The sequence below is a fragment of the Bemisia tabaci genome, chromosome 5 (assembly GCF_918797505.1).
Source record: "Bemisia tabaci chromosome 5, PGI_BMITA_v3".
Taxonomy (NCBI): domain Eukaryota; kingdom Metazoa; phylum Arthropoda; class Insecta; order Hemiptera; family Aleyrodidae; genus Bemisia; species Bemisia tabaci.
The window spans coordinates 42,621,294-42,638,172 of record NC_092797.1 but is presented as its reverse complement, the minus strand read 5'-3'; the positions used below and the strand labels follow the sequence as shown (position 1 = coordinate 42,638,172).

Genomic DNA, 16,879 nt, shown 5'->3' with positions numbered 1-16,879 from the left:
AACCCACAATACCTACGGTTTTCTTCGGAAAAACCTCGTCACTGCCTCCTTAACAGCTCCATCTCATAAAATTGTCATTTATTATGACTGTAGAAGGAACATTTTGGAAGAACGGCTTCGCTGCTCCGTGCCGCAGCAATGAATTTCAAAAGAATGGGGCTTATTTTGAAGATTTCCGCTGTTTCTAGCGATGAATGACCATGCAGTTTCCGTTTCCGCTGAGAAAAGCAAAAAAATGGCGGGAAATGTTGAAAAAGTGTCAATTTCCGGTATAATAAAACTGGCAACTCTGTTAACCGGAAACGCTCTGATTTAACGGATATCCGGGATTATTTGAAATTCCCGCGAGTTTTGGTTCAACTCGGAATAACTGGAATGAACCGGTCTAGACCAATCAGAATGTCTGGTTCAGAATTTGCCGTTAAAATTCCTTTTATTCGAATGGAGGAATAATTGAAATAAATTCGTAATTTGAACCAAACTAACCTCCAAAGTCCGAATTTCTCAGGAACTTCGGCTGTTTGGTTCAAAAGTTTTGTTGTTCTGTCATTTACAACTTTTAACTTTTACAATTATCTCGTTAATTTAATTCTTCAATTGCTTCAAACTTTCAACGGAACTTTAATCGTACAAGAACGTTCCTCGGCTTCTCAGTCTATTCTGTTCTATCGTCTCATTAGTGTTTGTATTCTGTATTCAATGGAAAGAGACTTCGATTATTCTGGTGAAAAATTAATTTGGCCACCACCTCTACTTATTTTACAACGAAAGCAATTGTGTCAGTCGCTAAGTAAGTATATGTCTCACATTTTCTGGACCAACATAATCAGACTTATGAGTATGGTGAACTACTTTTCGCCCAATTATTTAGTTTCCCATTCAAGAAACTGTCGGATGCTTGTTACTCATCATTCTTTTGGGCAACTTTGAATCTGTCCTGGCACCTAAAGAATTCCAAAATTCACGACAGTCCCAGAATTTCAGAAACCTCCTCAACTTGAACATAGAGTACATAGAGTCGAAATGTAATTAAGGGAGCTGGCACCACTTTTAAGCACTTTCCAGGTCCCGAAATTCAAGACTCCTGTGTGATGCCGGATCACTTTTTCGATATATAATTTCATGTCTTCGATACATGGGGACCCGGCCATCCGATGTAAACAAAGAAGATAGGAATTACTACATATTCTTTACCGCCATTTTGGATGGAACATGTATCGGAAAAGTGACCCGAGCCGGGCGCACACCGGGCTCGGAACTCGTCGACCAGAACATCGCACCAGCTCTCCCATTTACATTACAGCTCTATGTACTCTATGACTTGAAATCACCTTAGAATAGCCTCAAGTACAAGTATGGGACTTCCACTAGCCTCAAGCTAGACACTGACTTCGTTGTTCACCCACCACCTTTCAAGGCAGGAACCAAAGTTTTGAGGTTTTTAGATCTGGTATCATACGAGTAATATAGCGTTTCAAGAGCAGTGTTATAGATTGACATAGGTGTACCTAGGTCATTTTGCCAGGGGGGGCCTGGCCTCCCTATCAACAGAAGGGCTCTTCTTCCTGGACACCCCCCCCCTCCTCCCCCTACGCGTGATGATCCCGTGCCTGATCCCAAGCGTGTTGATTTATCCATACCGCGCATACATTCCCTATACCAACACGTGCCGGGTACGGACAGAGCGTACGGATCTTGCACAGGGAGCACCCGAGGTCACTGCCCCCCCCCCTTCGTACGCCCATGCAGATTGAAATGAAAATGTTGGATGTGCTTTGTTTGTTATATTTTTCACAGACGATAATTTCATTATAATGTCCTATATTTTCCAGGCTCCTGAGAAAATCATCATTTAACTTTCATCCTATCTTTATTTCATGAAGGACAATGAACAATCAATTTAGTCTATCCTATTCGAGTAACTTATGCAGACTTTGTGGTATGCGAAAGTCCTTGGTTTTTGATCTCTACAGCCCAGATTCAATGCAAAGTGGCCTTCTCACTAAGATAAACACATTTCTTCCAAAAGATGTAAGTAAACACTTGTTTTAATAAGAAGGATGTTTTAAAATGGATTGTAAGTGTTGATAAACACTTTACTTATCTCTCCTTCTTTTTCATCCAGTCAGGTTAACCCTGCGCAAGAACATTGCACTTACGGAGGAAAAATTCTTAATTGCTATTGGTAGTCTAGAAAAGATTATGCAGGAAACGCTACTGCGCTGCAATTTATGTAGAATCCTATTTAAAAGGGCCCCCCCAATGGCAAATGCATTCAAGGACAGACTGGGTTAGACAAAGTAACCAAAAATACCAGCTCATTAGCGCTTAAACTGACCCATTTTAGCTATCTTTTTATTTTTCACTAGAAGCAAATCTGCTTAAGATTACCTTAAACATCGAAAGGGCCACCAGAACTTTTTCTTATGTTGCTGCTGGTCTGTCCACCCCAGGTTGCACTGTAAATCATCCTTTTGTTTTCTTCAGAGATTGTCTGGCCCCACATCGTTTCATTAACATTCTTACTTCTATTCCCAATGACGTGGTCCAATTTTCGATCATGGGTCAGAAGAACTCATTACTACCATTATACTTTGCAGTTTTTACTCTCTCAGCCATCTTCAAATTCTAAGCACTGCTGATTCAGTACAGTCAATGATTAATTTTACCAAGCTACTCACATCTTCTTAAAGGGCCCATTTCCTATGCTCAGCTATCAACCTCTGTGTCCTGTACTTAGTGTCTTTCTTATCTTTGGTCATTATTACCCGGCCCTCGGCAGAGCATCAGGTGAAAAGAGTCTCCATTAAGTATTCAGAGGGGCACCCACACAGAGCGTTCTCTCGTAAGCAAGATTCTGTTACTTACATTTGTTCATTTTGTTTTATCAGGTCATTAGCCTTGATGTTGGTGATGCATTACCGAAACTAATCTGTTCTGATTGCAAAATGACAATATATCACTTCTCAGAATTTGCGCAGAATGTGAAGAAAGCCCAAAATATTCTCTTGGACCAAATGTTACAGAAGAAGTCTCGTTTTGTAAGTAAACTTATGTTATCATGCAACATAGGAAATTCTCTCATTCAGAAAAATACATTATTGGTTTCCTTTTTTGTAGTCTAGTGCATTAACATAAAAATAGTTGTCTACTGCCAAAATATCAAGGGAGATAGACTTTTCATCTCAGGCCACAATCATACTGAACAGGCTTGATTTGTGCAACTAGATACAGACATCTAATCACATGCTGTGACTCGGTATTCTAAACTCAGGTGAGATTAGACTCGCCTCACTTTTTAATAAGTGCTGTACCAGCATTACTGAGAGAATGTAACTGGGTGTATATAAGGTGTTATCCCTGATTTAAAGCTGGTAATGGCATCTGAGAAGAAACAAACAGCCTCTTAAAGAACATAAGTTGATGCGCAGCATATACACCCCCTCCAGACTAGGTTCAATTGGCCTACAATTTGACATATCTCTGTCAAATCGAATTTGTGTCTAATCTCATCAAATCAAGTTTAATCCATTCGATATTAAAATGGCTTAAAACGCATACTTTTACTGCTCCAAAATCTTCTCCAAAGCCCTTGAACTGGGAATAATGGTCCCTCCCGAATAATTACCTCGAGTTCTCTCAAAATGATTGTAGATCCAAACCAAAACCTTTTTTAGTTTGTTTGATGAAGTCATGAATTCTTCATTTATTTTGGTAATATGATATTTGTAATATCATAATGAACATCGAAAGTGTCTATATTCTCTCTGTGTGTAAAGGAAAGTAGTTTAAATTTTTCACTATCGTTTTTCTGAAACATCCAGCAAGTCCACAATAGTTTTGAAGGACTCCAGTTAAAAAGAGTCCCAATATGTCAGGTTTCCTTGATAACTTAAATCAAGATTAAATCAGATAAGTTTAATATTTCTCTTGATTTTTTAACAATAAACAGATCATAAAACTGTTTTGATTTACAAATCAGAGTTTTTTCCCGGTTGAACTTTTCAACTTTTATTCCTAGAGGGATGTTTTCCATTGTAACCACCTTTTTTACGCCGTCTTGTCACATATTATAATCTGTGTAATGAAAGTTTTGACGTTTTTGCTTGGCTTTTACTTTTAGACGAATACAGCTAAGTGTCACACAACAGGTGTCAGTACCAGATCCCAGCAAGTCGTGATCAGTGTCGGCAGCGATTTGAAAATTCTCTGTGAAGATTGTCAAACATACCTTGAAGTCAGAGAACTTGCCACTTTACACCTTGTAACTCATGGTCTAGGTAATGTTATTTGCAGCTGCCGTGAATGTGGTCATCGAGATGAGATTGGCTTTTTTCTACAATCAAATAATGATTCTATTCTGTGTCCACAGTGCTTATTCGCAAACTTACAAACTAGCACAGTCAATGTTTACAATGATCATAGCGAGCCGAAAGTAAACAAGAAAGATTCGAAAAAGGTATACACTTGTGATAGCTGTTCGAAAGTGTTTTACCATAAAGGTCACCTTGAGCGGCACCGATTAATTCATGACGGATTGAGACCTTATCTATGTGAAACCTGCGGTTGTGGATTTAACCAACGGTCAAGTTTAAAAACACACCTTCTTTCGCATAATAAACAAAATCCATTCACCTGTGATTGGTGCCAACAATCTTTCAGATTTAAAATTTCACTTCAGTCACATATTTTAAACATGCATTCATCAGCTTTGCCGGAAAAAAAGAGCCATGAGTGTGACCAATGTAAAAAACAATTTGCCACCTTGCACAAGCTAAAACGACATTATAGGTGTCACTCCGGGGAGCGACCCTATCAATGCAATGTCTGCAACCGAAGTTTCTCACAAAAGTTCAATCTAAATACACATCTGAAGAAACACGAAGCAGTTGATGATTTTGATGAAACATTTACCTCGGATCCCATCCTGCAAAATCCACCTCTATCTTCCTACGATCCTCAACCTATGATGGCTGAAAAGTGTTTCATTAATCTGGATTCAGGAGTTATCAATCATCAAAATTATTGTTTGCTTCCCTCAGATGACTGTGCTCAAAGTAATAATCCAACCGGTGATATTTTTGATAATTATAGTGACACTTATTCTTTATTTGTTGACCAGCCTCAAACCTCTAGTCAAAAATTACTCCCAATGTTTCCTAGTTTGAATTCAAATCCTGAGGTCTCACTGTAGTTATACATTGCATGATCCTCAGTTTTCTGAAAATTAACTAAAAGCTACAGCCTATAAATGTAGACCTCTTACAGAGAGGCTCTTTCAAGAGATGTAAGTGGGTGTTTTGGGGAATAATTTTCTGTCAGCCTATGTAGGTTCTTTCAGGAAAACGTTCTGCCTAATTTTAGCACAGAAAAGTGTTCAGGTATTACTTCTTTTTGACTAATGTATTAAAAAAATTACTGAGTTTGCACTGAATACAGAATTATATGTATTCATATAATCTTTCTATTGTAAGGATTACAAATATTTCACAGGTGTGGGGGGGGGGGGGGGGGGGGGCGTAGTTTTTCAAGCTGCGAATTCAGAAAAAAATACCTACCTTACGCTCCAATTCATAAAGTGCGATTTCCTATTTTGTTATAGTGCATAATTTTCCTTTAGACATTGTCTACTGATTTGTATTTTGTTCATGTATGTAATTAATACTAAAATAAGTTTTTTTGTTATCTAGTGTGTAAACGTATTCATACAGTGTTTCTGTATAAATTTTTAAGAACAAACAAGAAAATAAATAACTGAAAACTTCAAATTTACACATCTTATCATTAAATGGACCTGTTTTAATAATTTATCATGTACTGCCTTTAGTCGTTGATTGATGAAGCTCTCATCACTCTTTGCTCACTTCCACTCACAGAAATATTCTGCTCTGTATAATTACTATTAGCTGAATGGAGATCTACAGTTGTCAAAATCATTCTTGCATCAGTTGTGTATCTTGTGCTGTGTAGTTGTGTGTGCTGTGGTCTTGTGTGTCAACAAAGACAGTCCTCTCCTGAAATTCCATTAATTATGAACAATAATCAAGGACTGGAGCACTGGAGAAGATACGTTTGCCAAAGAAACATTACTGCCCTTCTGAGTTGAGAGTAAGTTCACGAAGCGCCAAATTAATTATTGTAACTGGAAAAAAGGATGGTAAAGCATCAAGCTAAAACCCAATTAAATATACACAGTATAATTGTACTTTATATATTTATAATTAGCTTTTAGCTTAATGTTTTATCATCATTTTCCCTAGTTGATTGCATAACCGGCCAAAAGTTTGGCATTCCAATCTATTAATGATTGTAGTTCTTTTCGTAATGTGAAACAGACAACGGAGTGCTTCATCCGTTCATACAGGGTTATAAGCAGCTACACATGTGCGTTTTTATCTAGGAATCAAAATGTGCGCTTGATTTAATGATAAAGAATTTTCCTTCAAAACTTCAAAACAGGAAAATATTGTTCCTTTACTTTAAAGAAAATCGTTCACATTAAAATTAATTTTTTAAGTTGACCTTAACTATCTTCATCTTTAAATCAAAGCATGATGGGAGATGTTTTGTTCTCATTTAAAAAGCAAGTAGCAACTATGTTTCCCTCTATCTCTCACCAACCTATTTTCAAGTAATTGGTGGCTGAAAAAGTGAGAACAAAACATACTATGAAATATATTCTATTTGAAAATCATTTTCAACGCTAGCAAGTTTTTTAAAACACCTAAGTTTCAAAGTAAAATTCTAACAGAGTGAATAATCTTTTTTAAATGAAAAAAATTATTTTATTTTTATTAAAAAAAAAGGAGCAAATGAAGACTTGCCGACATTCATTCTGTTTTTTTCTGCATTTTACAATCAGTATGAACAAAGAAAAGGAGTTGGACTGAAATAACTAAATTTGTAAACTTCCCGAAAATTCAAAGTAGCATTTTGGCCTCCTCTTAATTTTAGATAAATCCAATTCAAGTGAAAGAAACAAGATTAATAATATCATTTACTTATTAGTATATAATAAGTAAAGTACTTATAAGTATTAGTACCTATTAATAAGTATACAATCGATTTCAAAATATGTTATCTTTTTGCTCAGGCTCACAGTTATTATTAAAATAAAACATACTCAGAACTTCCTCTAGCGAGAATCATCTGAACTAGATCTGCTATACTGACGATGGCGTATTGGAGATCTTGACCTGCGTCTTGGCTGTCGTATCGGCGACCACCTCCTTGGTGGTGAACGCATCCTACCTCTTGGGAAAAATCGGGGGCCGCGTCTCCAACCTCTACCACCTCGTGGAAAGAAGTCATTTCTCTGAGGAGGAGGAGTTCGGAGTCGCCGTATGTCTGTGGCCTGATGAGTGAAATCGGCTAGTTCAACAGCTACTTCTTGTCCGTCAATCTGACCTGAAAAATAAAATAAGTACAAATTTTAAACAATAGAGGTTAAATCTTTTGTTAAGAATAATGATGGAATGATGATTTATCTCAGTAAAACTCAGATTCTGATGAAAACATGAAAGAACAAACTCTAGAGCTAGAGGTTAAATCTTTTTTAAGCAAATTTTTTATCTCAGTAAACGTCAGCTTCTTGTAAAAATATAGCAGTAAATACCCAAAGAAAGGACCCTAAGCTCACCTGATTGATGGGAGTCAAAAGAGGAGCTTGTAGAGTTGCCAACAAACCATGGAAGAATTAAACCAATCTCTTTTTCCTAAATAGTTCAGTCCGACCTCCTCAGTTGAACATAGACCATTATAATTTTTGTTCTTCTACCTAAAACTAACATTTAAGATTAGGGCAGTATTTTCAGGATTCCTTCATTTTTTGATTCCCTGACTTGTGATTTTCCTGGCTCCAGAAGTAATAAAATGTGGTTACTTTAAGTAGGTACTGAATGATAATGAAACCCTGGGTAACTTGCAGATTACATACTCTTAAAAGACTCTCTGCAGATCTAACTGACGGTAGGATCAATCTTAATTTCATGCAGACAAGAGAAATTTTAGTTGGAAATATTTTTAGGGGGTGATGATTTAACTATTCACTTACCTCCATCCATCCGCAGTGCTTTGTTAGCTGATTCTAGAGTTTCAAATTCAACGTAAGCAAAACCCTTGTTGCAAAATCCATTGTACTGCCGAAACATGGGCATCTCAAGAATTTTGATCTGACCGTAATTGGAAAAAATTTCATTGACATGCTCTTTATGCACATTCCGTGTGAGTTTGCTGACATAAACTCTGGGGGGTTTCGGTGAGGGTGTTCTCTTTCGCCGTCTCTTAGGTGAGACAGATCGAGGCCTATCAGACTCGGCATCATTTCTTCCTGACCTTCCTTTCTTTAAATTGTCTTTGCGGTATCTCCTGTCAGGACTTCTACTAGGACTCCTCCTGTTGGGGTTTACATTCCTTTTTCCGGGGCTCCTACTTTGTCGAATACTTGCACTTCTTCTTGGACTTCTGCTGACACTTCTCTTTCTGAAAAAAACAAAGACAAATTTAACTTCCTACAACAATTAAGATAAATACTAGCGGCCAAAAGCAAAACCATGTTCCTCTGTTTGAGATGTTGCAGACTTTCTACCATACTTTATTTTTTTTTGGAAAACCAGTCAATGTAATTTTTTAAAATTTCCTTAAACTTTCTTCACTATTAGCAGAGTATTAAGTTCAAGCTAGGTATAAACAGTGATCGATGAGAAACAAGAAAAAGTGCGGAAACAAGGCTAAAAAATTAACAAAAATAAAGGCAGGATGTTTTGACGCCTCGCAGTGTCATTTTCAACTGCTAAATTAAACTAAAATAACAAAAAATGTTAAGAGACAATTACATAATGATATAAAATGATTGAATTCTAAATTGAATTTAATCATTATATATCACCATGTAATTGCCTTAAAACATTTTGTTTATTTTAGTATAATTTCTCTTCTTATCAGCAGTTGAAAATGACACTGTGAGGCGTTGAAATACCCTGGCTTTATTTTTGTTAATTTTTCAGCCTTGTATCCGCATTTATCCTTGTTTCGCATCGTTCACCGTTCACTTATTTTGGGCTGATCCTTGTCTGCTTCGCTAGGTATAAAGTTCTCCAGGTTCTTTTAGAAATGATTAAATAGGAGGGGAAATTTTGAAACACTGCAATGGAGATAATTGCTTTTGCACTTTGGCCATCAATGTGATTAAGTTTTGGAAATAAGTAACTCAACTCCTCAGCAAGCCTCTCTCCTCAAGCCCTCTTGAGGGAGCCATAAGACTTCATTGATTTATGATTCATTCATTGAAGAATGGAGGATGAAATACTTCAATATAATACTGGATTATTCAGCTACCATGATTGTCAAATTTAGATTTTTAAATGTTCTATTTGTGTTTCGCACCCCAGATTAGCTCGCTGCTTTACGGTCTAAATCTCTGACTAATTTTCTTGGCCTCTTCAAGGTTCCTGGGGTAATAAGTACTTGGATAATTTTTCAAGAATCTTCAGTTGGAATCCAGAAACCTGCATTAATACAGTTATTTCCAGAGAGAAAATTGCGTGTGTTCATTCTGACCTGGTTTCTTGTTTCTTAGTAGATGAAGAGGCATCTGCTGCAACACTGGAGGAACTCGAAGAAGATCTGCTAGATCGAGAGTCAGATCTTGAGCTTGAACCTGATGAGGAGGAGCCACTTGAAGAATCAGAGCCACTAGATGAGCTAAAAAAAATTTGATTGAGTTAGAAAAGAACTTATAAGTAAAGGTGACTGGAGCCCAATTCACACTACCGAACTTTCCATCTGACATAATTGAACGAAAATTTGGATGGAAAGTTGAACATAAAAAAATTTGATTAAATTGCTCTCCATTCAACTTCGAAAATTGTCACATTTTCCGTTCAATTTATTTTTTCATCCAACCGTCGTTTTCTCGCGTCAGTATAAAGTCGTTTTCTGATTAATAAATAAATCTAAATCTGATCTAGTATCACGCTATCCAACTTTTCATCCGACAACTAGCATTCAAGAGTTGAATGAAAAGTTTGATAGGGTGAACAGGGCTACATGAAACCAAAGTTTTGAAGACCAAGGACTTAGTTAGCTTTCAAAATATGCTGAAGGACCAACTCTTCAGAAAAAGTAGCTCAATGATACTTCGTCCAGATGAGAAATAATCCTCAGAATTTTTGGGGCATCAAAATTTTCATGACTGCTCATGTTCGCGGAACCAGACATACTCTGATCGAGGAGCTTGGAGGACAAGGCACATGAGTGCGGGTTTTGCTATTTTGAAAAATACTTGTTTGAAGTTTCGGAATTGCAAGGATCCTCATGACGGTAAGAAAGTTCAAACTAACTTTTCGAGGCTAAAAATTGGAATTCGGGAGCAAATTTTTCATGGAATATGCATTAAGACTAGTTTAACTTGAAATTATTAATATCTCAATTTTTTAAAAAAACTGCACTTATGCGCTTTGTTCTCTAAGCCCCTCAATTCAAAGTAAAATATCAAGTGTTATTATTCAATCTTTTTTTAGAAAGTATTTCAAGATACGTATTTTTTCACAGACAAAAGTTTTAATTTTTTTAAGCAAATTATTTACCACCACTAAACATGAAAGTATATTTACCTTCTTCCGCTGCTTCCACTAGATCTACTAGAGCGAGAGTCTGTCCTTTTTCGAGTCCTTTCCCCAGGATCTTCATTTTTCTTCTCCTTGTTTTCTTTATCTGAGGTATCATCATGACTAGAGGACATTCTTCACAACTAGGAAAAGAAGAAACAAAAAATCTTAGAATTTTGAGACGCTAGAATAATTATGATACATGATTTCAGAGGTAAGCGATCAGTAGGCAATACTTTCGACCGCTGTGAACAACAGCAATCATGATAAAATAATCGTTTGGCTTTTCATCAAAAATTTACAACAGGTGGTAACTGCCACTTGATGGATATATTATTAAGCTTACACCACACGCTGTCGCGGTTCTTGAGTCTATTCAAAATGTAAAAGATAATATGGGTGCCTTCCTGTGAAGTATGATTGACCAAAGTTCCCCTGAGAAGTAACCTTTGCAAGATAATTCTGCAAGTTTTAATCAGCTACATGGACTGAACTAGCTCCAACAGTGCCTTGTCTTATCTGTTTAAAATATTTTATCCAGCTTATCCAATCCATTCCAAATAGCCTTTTAAAGATAGCCTGCTATCTGCTTTTTGACAATAAGTCTTACCTTATCTATCAATATATCGACGGCGTAAGTCCGTAGTCACAGATCTCATTTGCGGTGTCTGAAAATCTCTGCCTCTATGTTATTTTTGAAAGGGGAATAAATTGACATCATTCCTTGAAGTTTTTGCAGAATTTTCTTTGGACAGAGAAGAAAAATCATGGTAGTTTTAAAAAATTGCCGTTGAGTAGTTTTCCATTTAAAAAATAAAGTGTGACAGGAAGTCTACGACATCGCAAACCGAGTTATGTGATTGCCAACTTACACCGGCGATGTAGGTTGGAGCTTTCAAGTTCTATACCTTGACGAATTCTTAGAGATGGATGTACCCCTTAGAGGGAAGCAAGCGACCCATGTTTTATCGAATTTTGGGAAAACACCGTAAGGAAATTAAGGTTTCACTTGCACCCCGACGGTAGCATTCTTGTGCACTCCTCCGGGCCATGTGGTCTCGCTACGCTGGGCGACAAATTGAGCATTGGGTACCTACCGTTGTTAAAACTATTCAGTTAAAATTTTATGTCGGTGCCAAAAATCGAAGGTTATTACCTCTAATAAAGTATATAAAGGTAGAGATGCTTACCAAAAGGCGATACAGAAAAAAAAGGATAAGTCTAAATGCTCGCGTCCAAGATGAAGAGTGTAGATAAGATGAGAGAACACTTCATGGGCTACTAGATTGACACTCCGACAAAATTCGATAATGAAATTATTATTGATGACATCAGGGTGTACAAAAAAGGTAAATGATAGTATGTAATGAGTAAATAATTATGAAAATTCGACAAAACTTCACTACGAGAAAATATAACAAACTTCCGTGTGCCGCCGGGAAATGTGAGTGCGAGGTTGCCGCTCTACCACGATTTAATTAATTCGACAGAAAATTTCAACACTTATTTATCAAATGAAAAGTACTTAGCATTTTAATAATTTTTTTAATTAGTATGAATAATCTCCTCAATATTAAACCGTAAATCTTCATCTGGTGTGAATATTTGCATTTTTAGAAAATAAATGAGCATTTTATTCAATCGTGTAACATTGTTCAGCCGGTTTGTATATAAACAAACTTTCGGAGGTTATGTACCAAAAGTTTTCGGTTCGGTTTTCCCATAATCCCATATTCTCCTGTATCCGTTTCTTAGAAACTATATCAGTTACATTGCACACCATTGATTTCCTCTCAGTATGTAGAATTAAAAATTGCATAGTTTCATATTGAACAGACTCTCGTTGGTTTATCCGAACTTTTCATCATGTCTGACTCGGAGGGCTCCGAGTTCACATGGACTCCTGCGTATGAGGTTCAGTTGATGTTTGCCATGATTGGGTTGAAACCTGTCGGTAAGTTAGTTTTCTCTCAGGTTTCCTTATAGACTTTCCCATGGGGTAATTATATATCAGAATTTCTAAAGCACATCTCATGATGTAAATCATAGAATATATATTCACAACGCACCATGAAAGGGCAGTCTAAATGAAACCGTAGCACCTAGGAATACTTCTTCTATTCTGGTTTAATTTGGATGTTAAAATCGTGCGTTCATATGAACCCCTGCCAAGAACCAATATTGCATTCCAGGTAAATGGAAAATAACAGTTTAGAAAAGGGTATTCTTTACAATTTGCATTCAAATCAGGTTTTAGTTCACCTGACATCATCAATACAAATTTCAACATTCTTCTGTGGTCCCCTTACACGTACATTACCAAAACAGTTCTTTTCTATCTCTTTAATTGAAGCAACTAAAAGCCATGAAAAATTCAAAAAAAGTGTAGAGTCCCATTAGATTGTGGCTTTGCCGTGCGATCGAAGTTACTGAATTTTTATCCTGCTCTATGCTTTTTTTTCTCCATATGTTTAATGCCAACAACATTCACTACCATTAGTCAATAACATCCTGTTATTAATGTATTCTTGCACTATTTTATCGTATTTTCATTCTCAGTAATTATAGCAATCTCTGTTCATGATTTTTATTTTCTCTCTTTGAAGGTATCAATCAGCACTTTCATATGGCTCGCATACAAGAAAAATTCTCTGCAGCTATCAATAGAACAGTTGAGCCAGAAACCATTTGGAAGCATTTGAATACATGGTACGACATGGAAAAATTGGTAAGTTCTACATCTATTGTGTGACTTACAGCTAAAACTCATCCATAGCAGATGATCCAAATTCAAATGAGATAGTAAATTGGAATGTTTTAACCAACGTGCTTTAAAAATCAGCATGAAGCTGAATATTTCAATACTGAGCTCACACAATTTTCCCTCAAAGAGATATGCTATTTGGTTCAACACTAGTAACGGTCATTCAGGAAGGCAACTGTAGACGCACTTCGGCCTTATTGGGCCAATCCTCATTACAGCGCAGCCTTCTGAATTTTCTGCTACCAAGCTCGGAGAGGCCGTGAAAACCAGCCTGAGACTTGGGCAAGTGGTACTAGTGTCGCACCTAACAGCATATCTCTTTGAGGGAAAATTGTGCTAGTGTGCGAGCTTTTTTCCTCTGTATTAAGATATTTAGCTTTATGCTGATTTTTAACGCATGTCGGGTTTAAAATTCCAATTTACTGTCTTTCGACCCGTGCATCCACCGCAATCAATTTGTGTCAAATGAGATAGTCTCAATGTTGCAATTATCAAGGCAGTGTGCTAACATTCTATTCAAGAGTTCAATCCCTGCTGATGATAAGTATTTACTTAAGGAAAGGACTCTTGAAAATCCGCCATCAAGGTTGTAGATGAATGTGCCAAGCCTGCCTCTCTGAGGCTGTATGGTAGGAGAAGGACATAGCCTTTGATCAGTAGTCAGTTTGTACCATTCAATTTGTTATTATTAAACTGTGCATTACGTGTTGCATGCATGATTTTCAGCATCACCAACCTATCAGTGGAGATGGAAACAACTGAGATAGCACCTGTTAGAGCCACTGACATGAACCGTAGATGGCCTTTCAGGTGTCCACTGAGCATTGTGGAAAAATATATGCATCACGAAATTTAGTTCAGAACTGCATTATAACGTAGCAGTGCCAAGTGCATGACGACCCCGTTATTAGTACAAATGCATACATTAGGTGCATTTGCTGTATTGTTTCAGTGATAATAATGAAGTGCCGTCCAGTGTATTTTTAGGATAACAGAAGGCTGAAAGAAAATGTTCAAGAAATAAAAAAAAACATGTTAATTTTTCAATAAAGAGTTCCATTTGAATAGCCAAAAATCAACTAAGACAATTAAAAATTTAAAAGAGGACCGTATTTGCTGCGTGATAGAAATTCAAGGTCATAATACTGCAAAATCAAAGTGAATACAGAGAAATTATTTCGATCTGCATATCTTTTGCTTTGTTTTGCAAAATTTGTATTCTAAGAGAGCTCTTTATTTCTTGTGTATCTCTCTAAATCACTAACCACATTGTGAACTACATAACAGTGATATTTTCTATTTTTCCGTTTCTTTATTTACCATCTGAAACAAAACTTTTAATTTTATTGTTTAGGATGAAATGGAACCTTTCCCATTTCCATGTGAGGAAGAAGAATTCGAACTGCCAGATGATGAATTCGGTGAACTGAAAGAACAAGTCAAAAAGAATGGATCAAGATTAGAACGAGTTGAAAACCTGCGGAAACCAGATGAAATAAAAAAAGAATATGTCAGGGAGGAAGATACCAAAGACAATACAAAGGAAGAAGACGGAGGAAATAAAAATAAGAATAAGTCAGACAAGAAAGCTCCTTTCCGAAGGGTGAGTAAGAGTGACAAAAATGATTCCTCAGGAGCTGAGGAATCTAAAGAAAAAGATGAGGACAAAGGCTCATCAGGAGGAAGGACACGGAGATCGATTAAAGTGGAAGAGCCAAACAAAGACGACTCCAATGACAGCACCAAACGAAACGATCTCAACTCTGCCAAAAAGCCTGGCAATAAAAAAGAAGTTGTTAGTGATGTAGCCAAAAAGAAATCTGGAAGTGACTCTGTAGACCTAAATAAATCAGATGCAAATCTAAAGAGGCCAGCCAGCAGAACTCCAGTCAAGACTTCTAAAGAACCTGAAAAAACTCCACAAAAAAGAGTGACGAGGGCTTCTTTCACACCTAGTGAAATAGAGTCTGCAAAAAAGAAGCGAAAGCGATAATAAATATCAGTTCCTTTCATACGCCACTTAACACTAAAGAACATTAGTTTTCTTGGAAGAATATATGTATATTTTTTTTCCTCCAAATTATCATGAGCAGTATTTTTTAATTACTTTTTCAATAACTGCATTTGTGATGAAAGTCGAATAGAAATTGAGTATTCTATACTCCGTTGTGTGAAACAGAAGTCTAAACGTAGTTGTATCCTGTCTGTTCTCAGGGGTTTTTATGTTATCTGATTAAGTTACCCTGTAAAATCAACTGTTATGATATTTAAACATCATAATTTCTTTTAGGAATCTTTTACATACTTTTAATCTTTTAATTCTTAATCGTTTACTTTTAAGAATCCAAACTGTGTCTTAAATATAGTCAGTAGTCATGAAATAAAGTTACTTAAACTTGATTCTTAATTCAGTTTACATTTTTAAATTACTTATAAATGGATTATTTAAACCATTAACTTTCTTTTTTTTTGTATGACTCAGGTAGTCTATTTACCCTCATCAAATACTAACTACCTACATCATTAAAATCAATTACTACAGGGTATCATTCTGAAGAAAAGGAAAATTGGATCACAATTAGGCAGAGAAATATGATTTTATTCTTTACTTTATTTTTTGTCGGAAACTTGAAGTTTCCTTAAAGTATTTCAGTCACCTAATCATTTGTAAAGTAGCCTTGATCAACCTATCACTTGATCGCCAACCGTTTCAATCAATTCTTCAATCTCCACTTTCTTTGCAGTTCGATCATCAGTTTATGTTTGATGTGTGCGTTCTAAAATTAACTTCTCCTTAAATAAATCAACGAGATTCACAATTGAATTTATAATGCTTTTTCATAGACATTCAAACAAATTTAAGACAAACTTTTTAGACTCTCGTCGTTTTAGAAACACTTTAATGTTTCATGTACTGATTGGCACAATCAAATTTTTACATCCTTCAGTGTTAAATTGAACTACAACTTACTTACTGAAAACTTTTATTCCGCCTCTTGTTAACAAAATGACTATCATAAATTAAGGGTTTATATCTTTGCATTTTATGGATGTATGGATTTAGAGTATCTTATATTCACCAAAGCATGTGTGATGAATAATTTTCTTTTAAGAACCAAGAAAATTAATAGATATAATCAAATGATTTTTGAGAAGGGTGAGATGTATAGGTACATCTTTTCAATGTTCAAACTCAGGATTTCTGTAATTATTGGAAACATGCACACTTATGTCACAGTCCAAAATTATGCATAAAAAATCTGTAGCCGGATGTATTGATGCCGTCCCATGTATTCCTCTTCATTACGATAATTTTTAGTTTTGAAAATAAGGGCAGGTCGGGGATCCACCTTTTGCCCCCCAGCTCCCCCCTCCCCCAATCTCTTTAAAAACGTATAGGTACCCGCTCATGAAATTTCGAGTTACTCGTGCTGGTATGAAGAGCGCTCACTGCCTCATATTTTTTAATATCTCAGTACGTTAAATCAATGAAGAGGTTTACATAGTA

The 16,879-nt window shown here is 36.2% G+C and overlaps 3 protein-coding genes across 3 annotated transcripts; 2 read left to right on the top strand and 1 right to left on the bottom strand.

Annotated features, from left to right (window-relative positions):
• Positions 1-484: 484 nt before the first annotated feature.
• On the top strand, positions 485-5,451 carry LOC109039178 (uncharacterized). The gene is made up of 4 exons (XM_019054560.2): positions 485-790; positions 1,833-2,031; positions 2,892-3,041; positions 4,124-5,451. Exons 2-4 carry the CDS (start codon positions 1,888-1,890, stop codon positions 5,192-5,194), a joined length of 1,365 nt encoding a protein of 454 aa, XP_018910105.2. The 5' UTR covers positions 485-790; positions 1,833-1,887; the 3' UTR covers positions 5,195-5,451.
• A 1,375-nt stretch (positions 5,452-6,826) lies between these two features.
• On the bottom strand, positions 6,827-12,069 carry LOC109039168 (uncharacterized). Its single transcript, XM_019054547.2, has 5 exons — positions 11,798-12,069; positions 10,614-10,750; positions 9,559-9,702; positions 8,054-8,481; positions 6,827-7,407 (listed from the first exon to the last, which is right to left on the bottom strand). The coding sequence occupies exons 2-5, from the start codon at positions 10,739-10,741 to the stop codon at positions 7,136-7,138; spliced, it is 972 nt and encodes a 323-aa protein (XP_018910092.1). The 5' UTR covers positions 10,742-10,750; positions 11,798-12,069; the 3' UTR covers positions 6,827-7,135.
• Positions 12,070-12,336: 267 nt separating this feature from the next.
• LOC109039169 (MRG/MORF4L binding protein) lies at positions 12,337-15,771 on the top strand. The gene is made up of 3 exons (XM_019054550.2): positions 12,337-12,561; positions 13,214-13,335; positions 14,726-15,771. Exons 1-3 carry the CDS (start codon positions 12,474-12,476, stop codon positions 15,362-15,364), a joined length of 849 nt encoding a protein of 282 aa, XP_018910095.2. The 5' UTR covers positions 12,337-12,473; the 3' UTR covers positions 15,365-15,771.
• Positions 15,772-16,879: the final 1,108 nt, after the last annotated feature.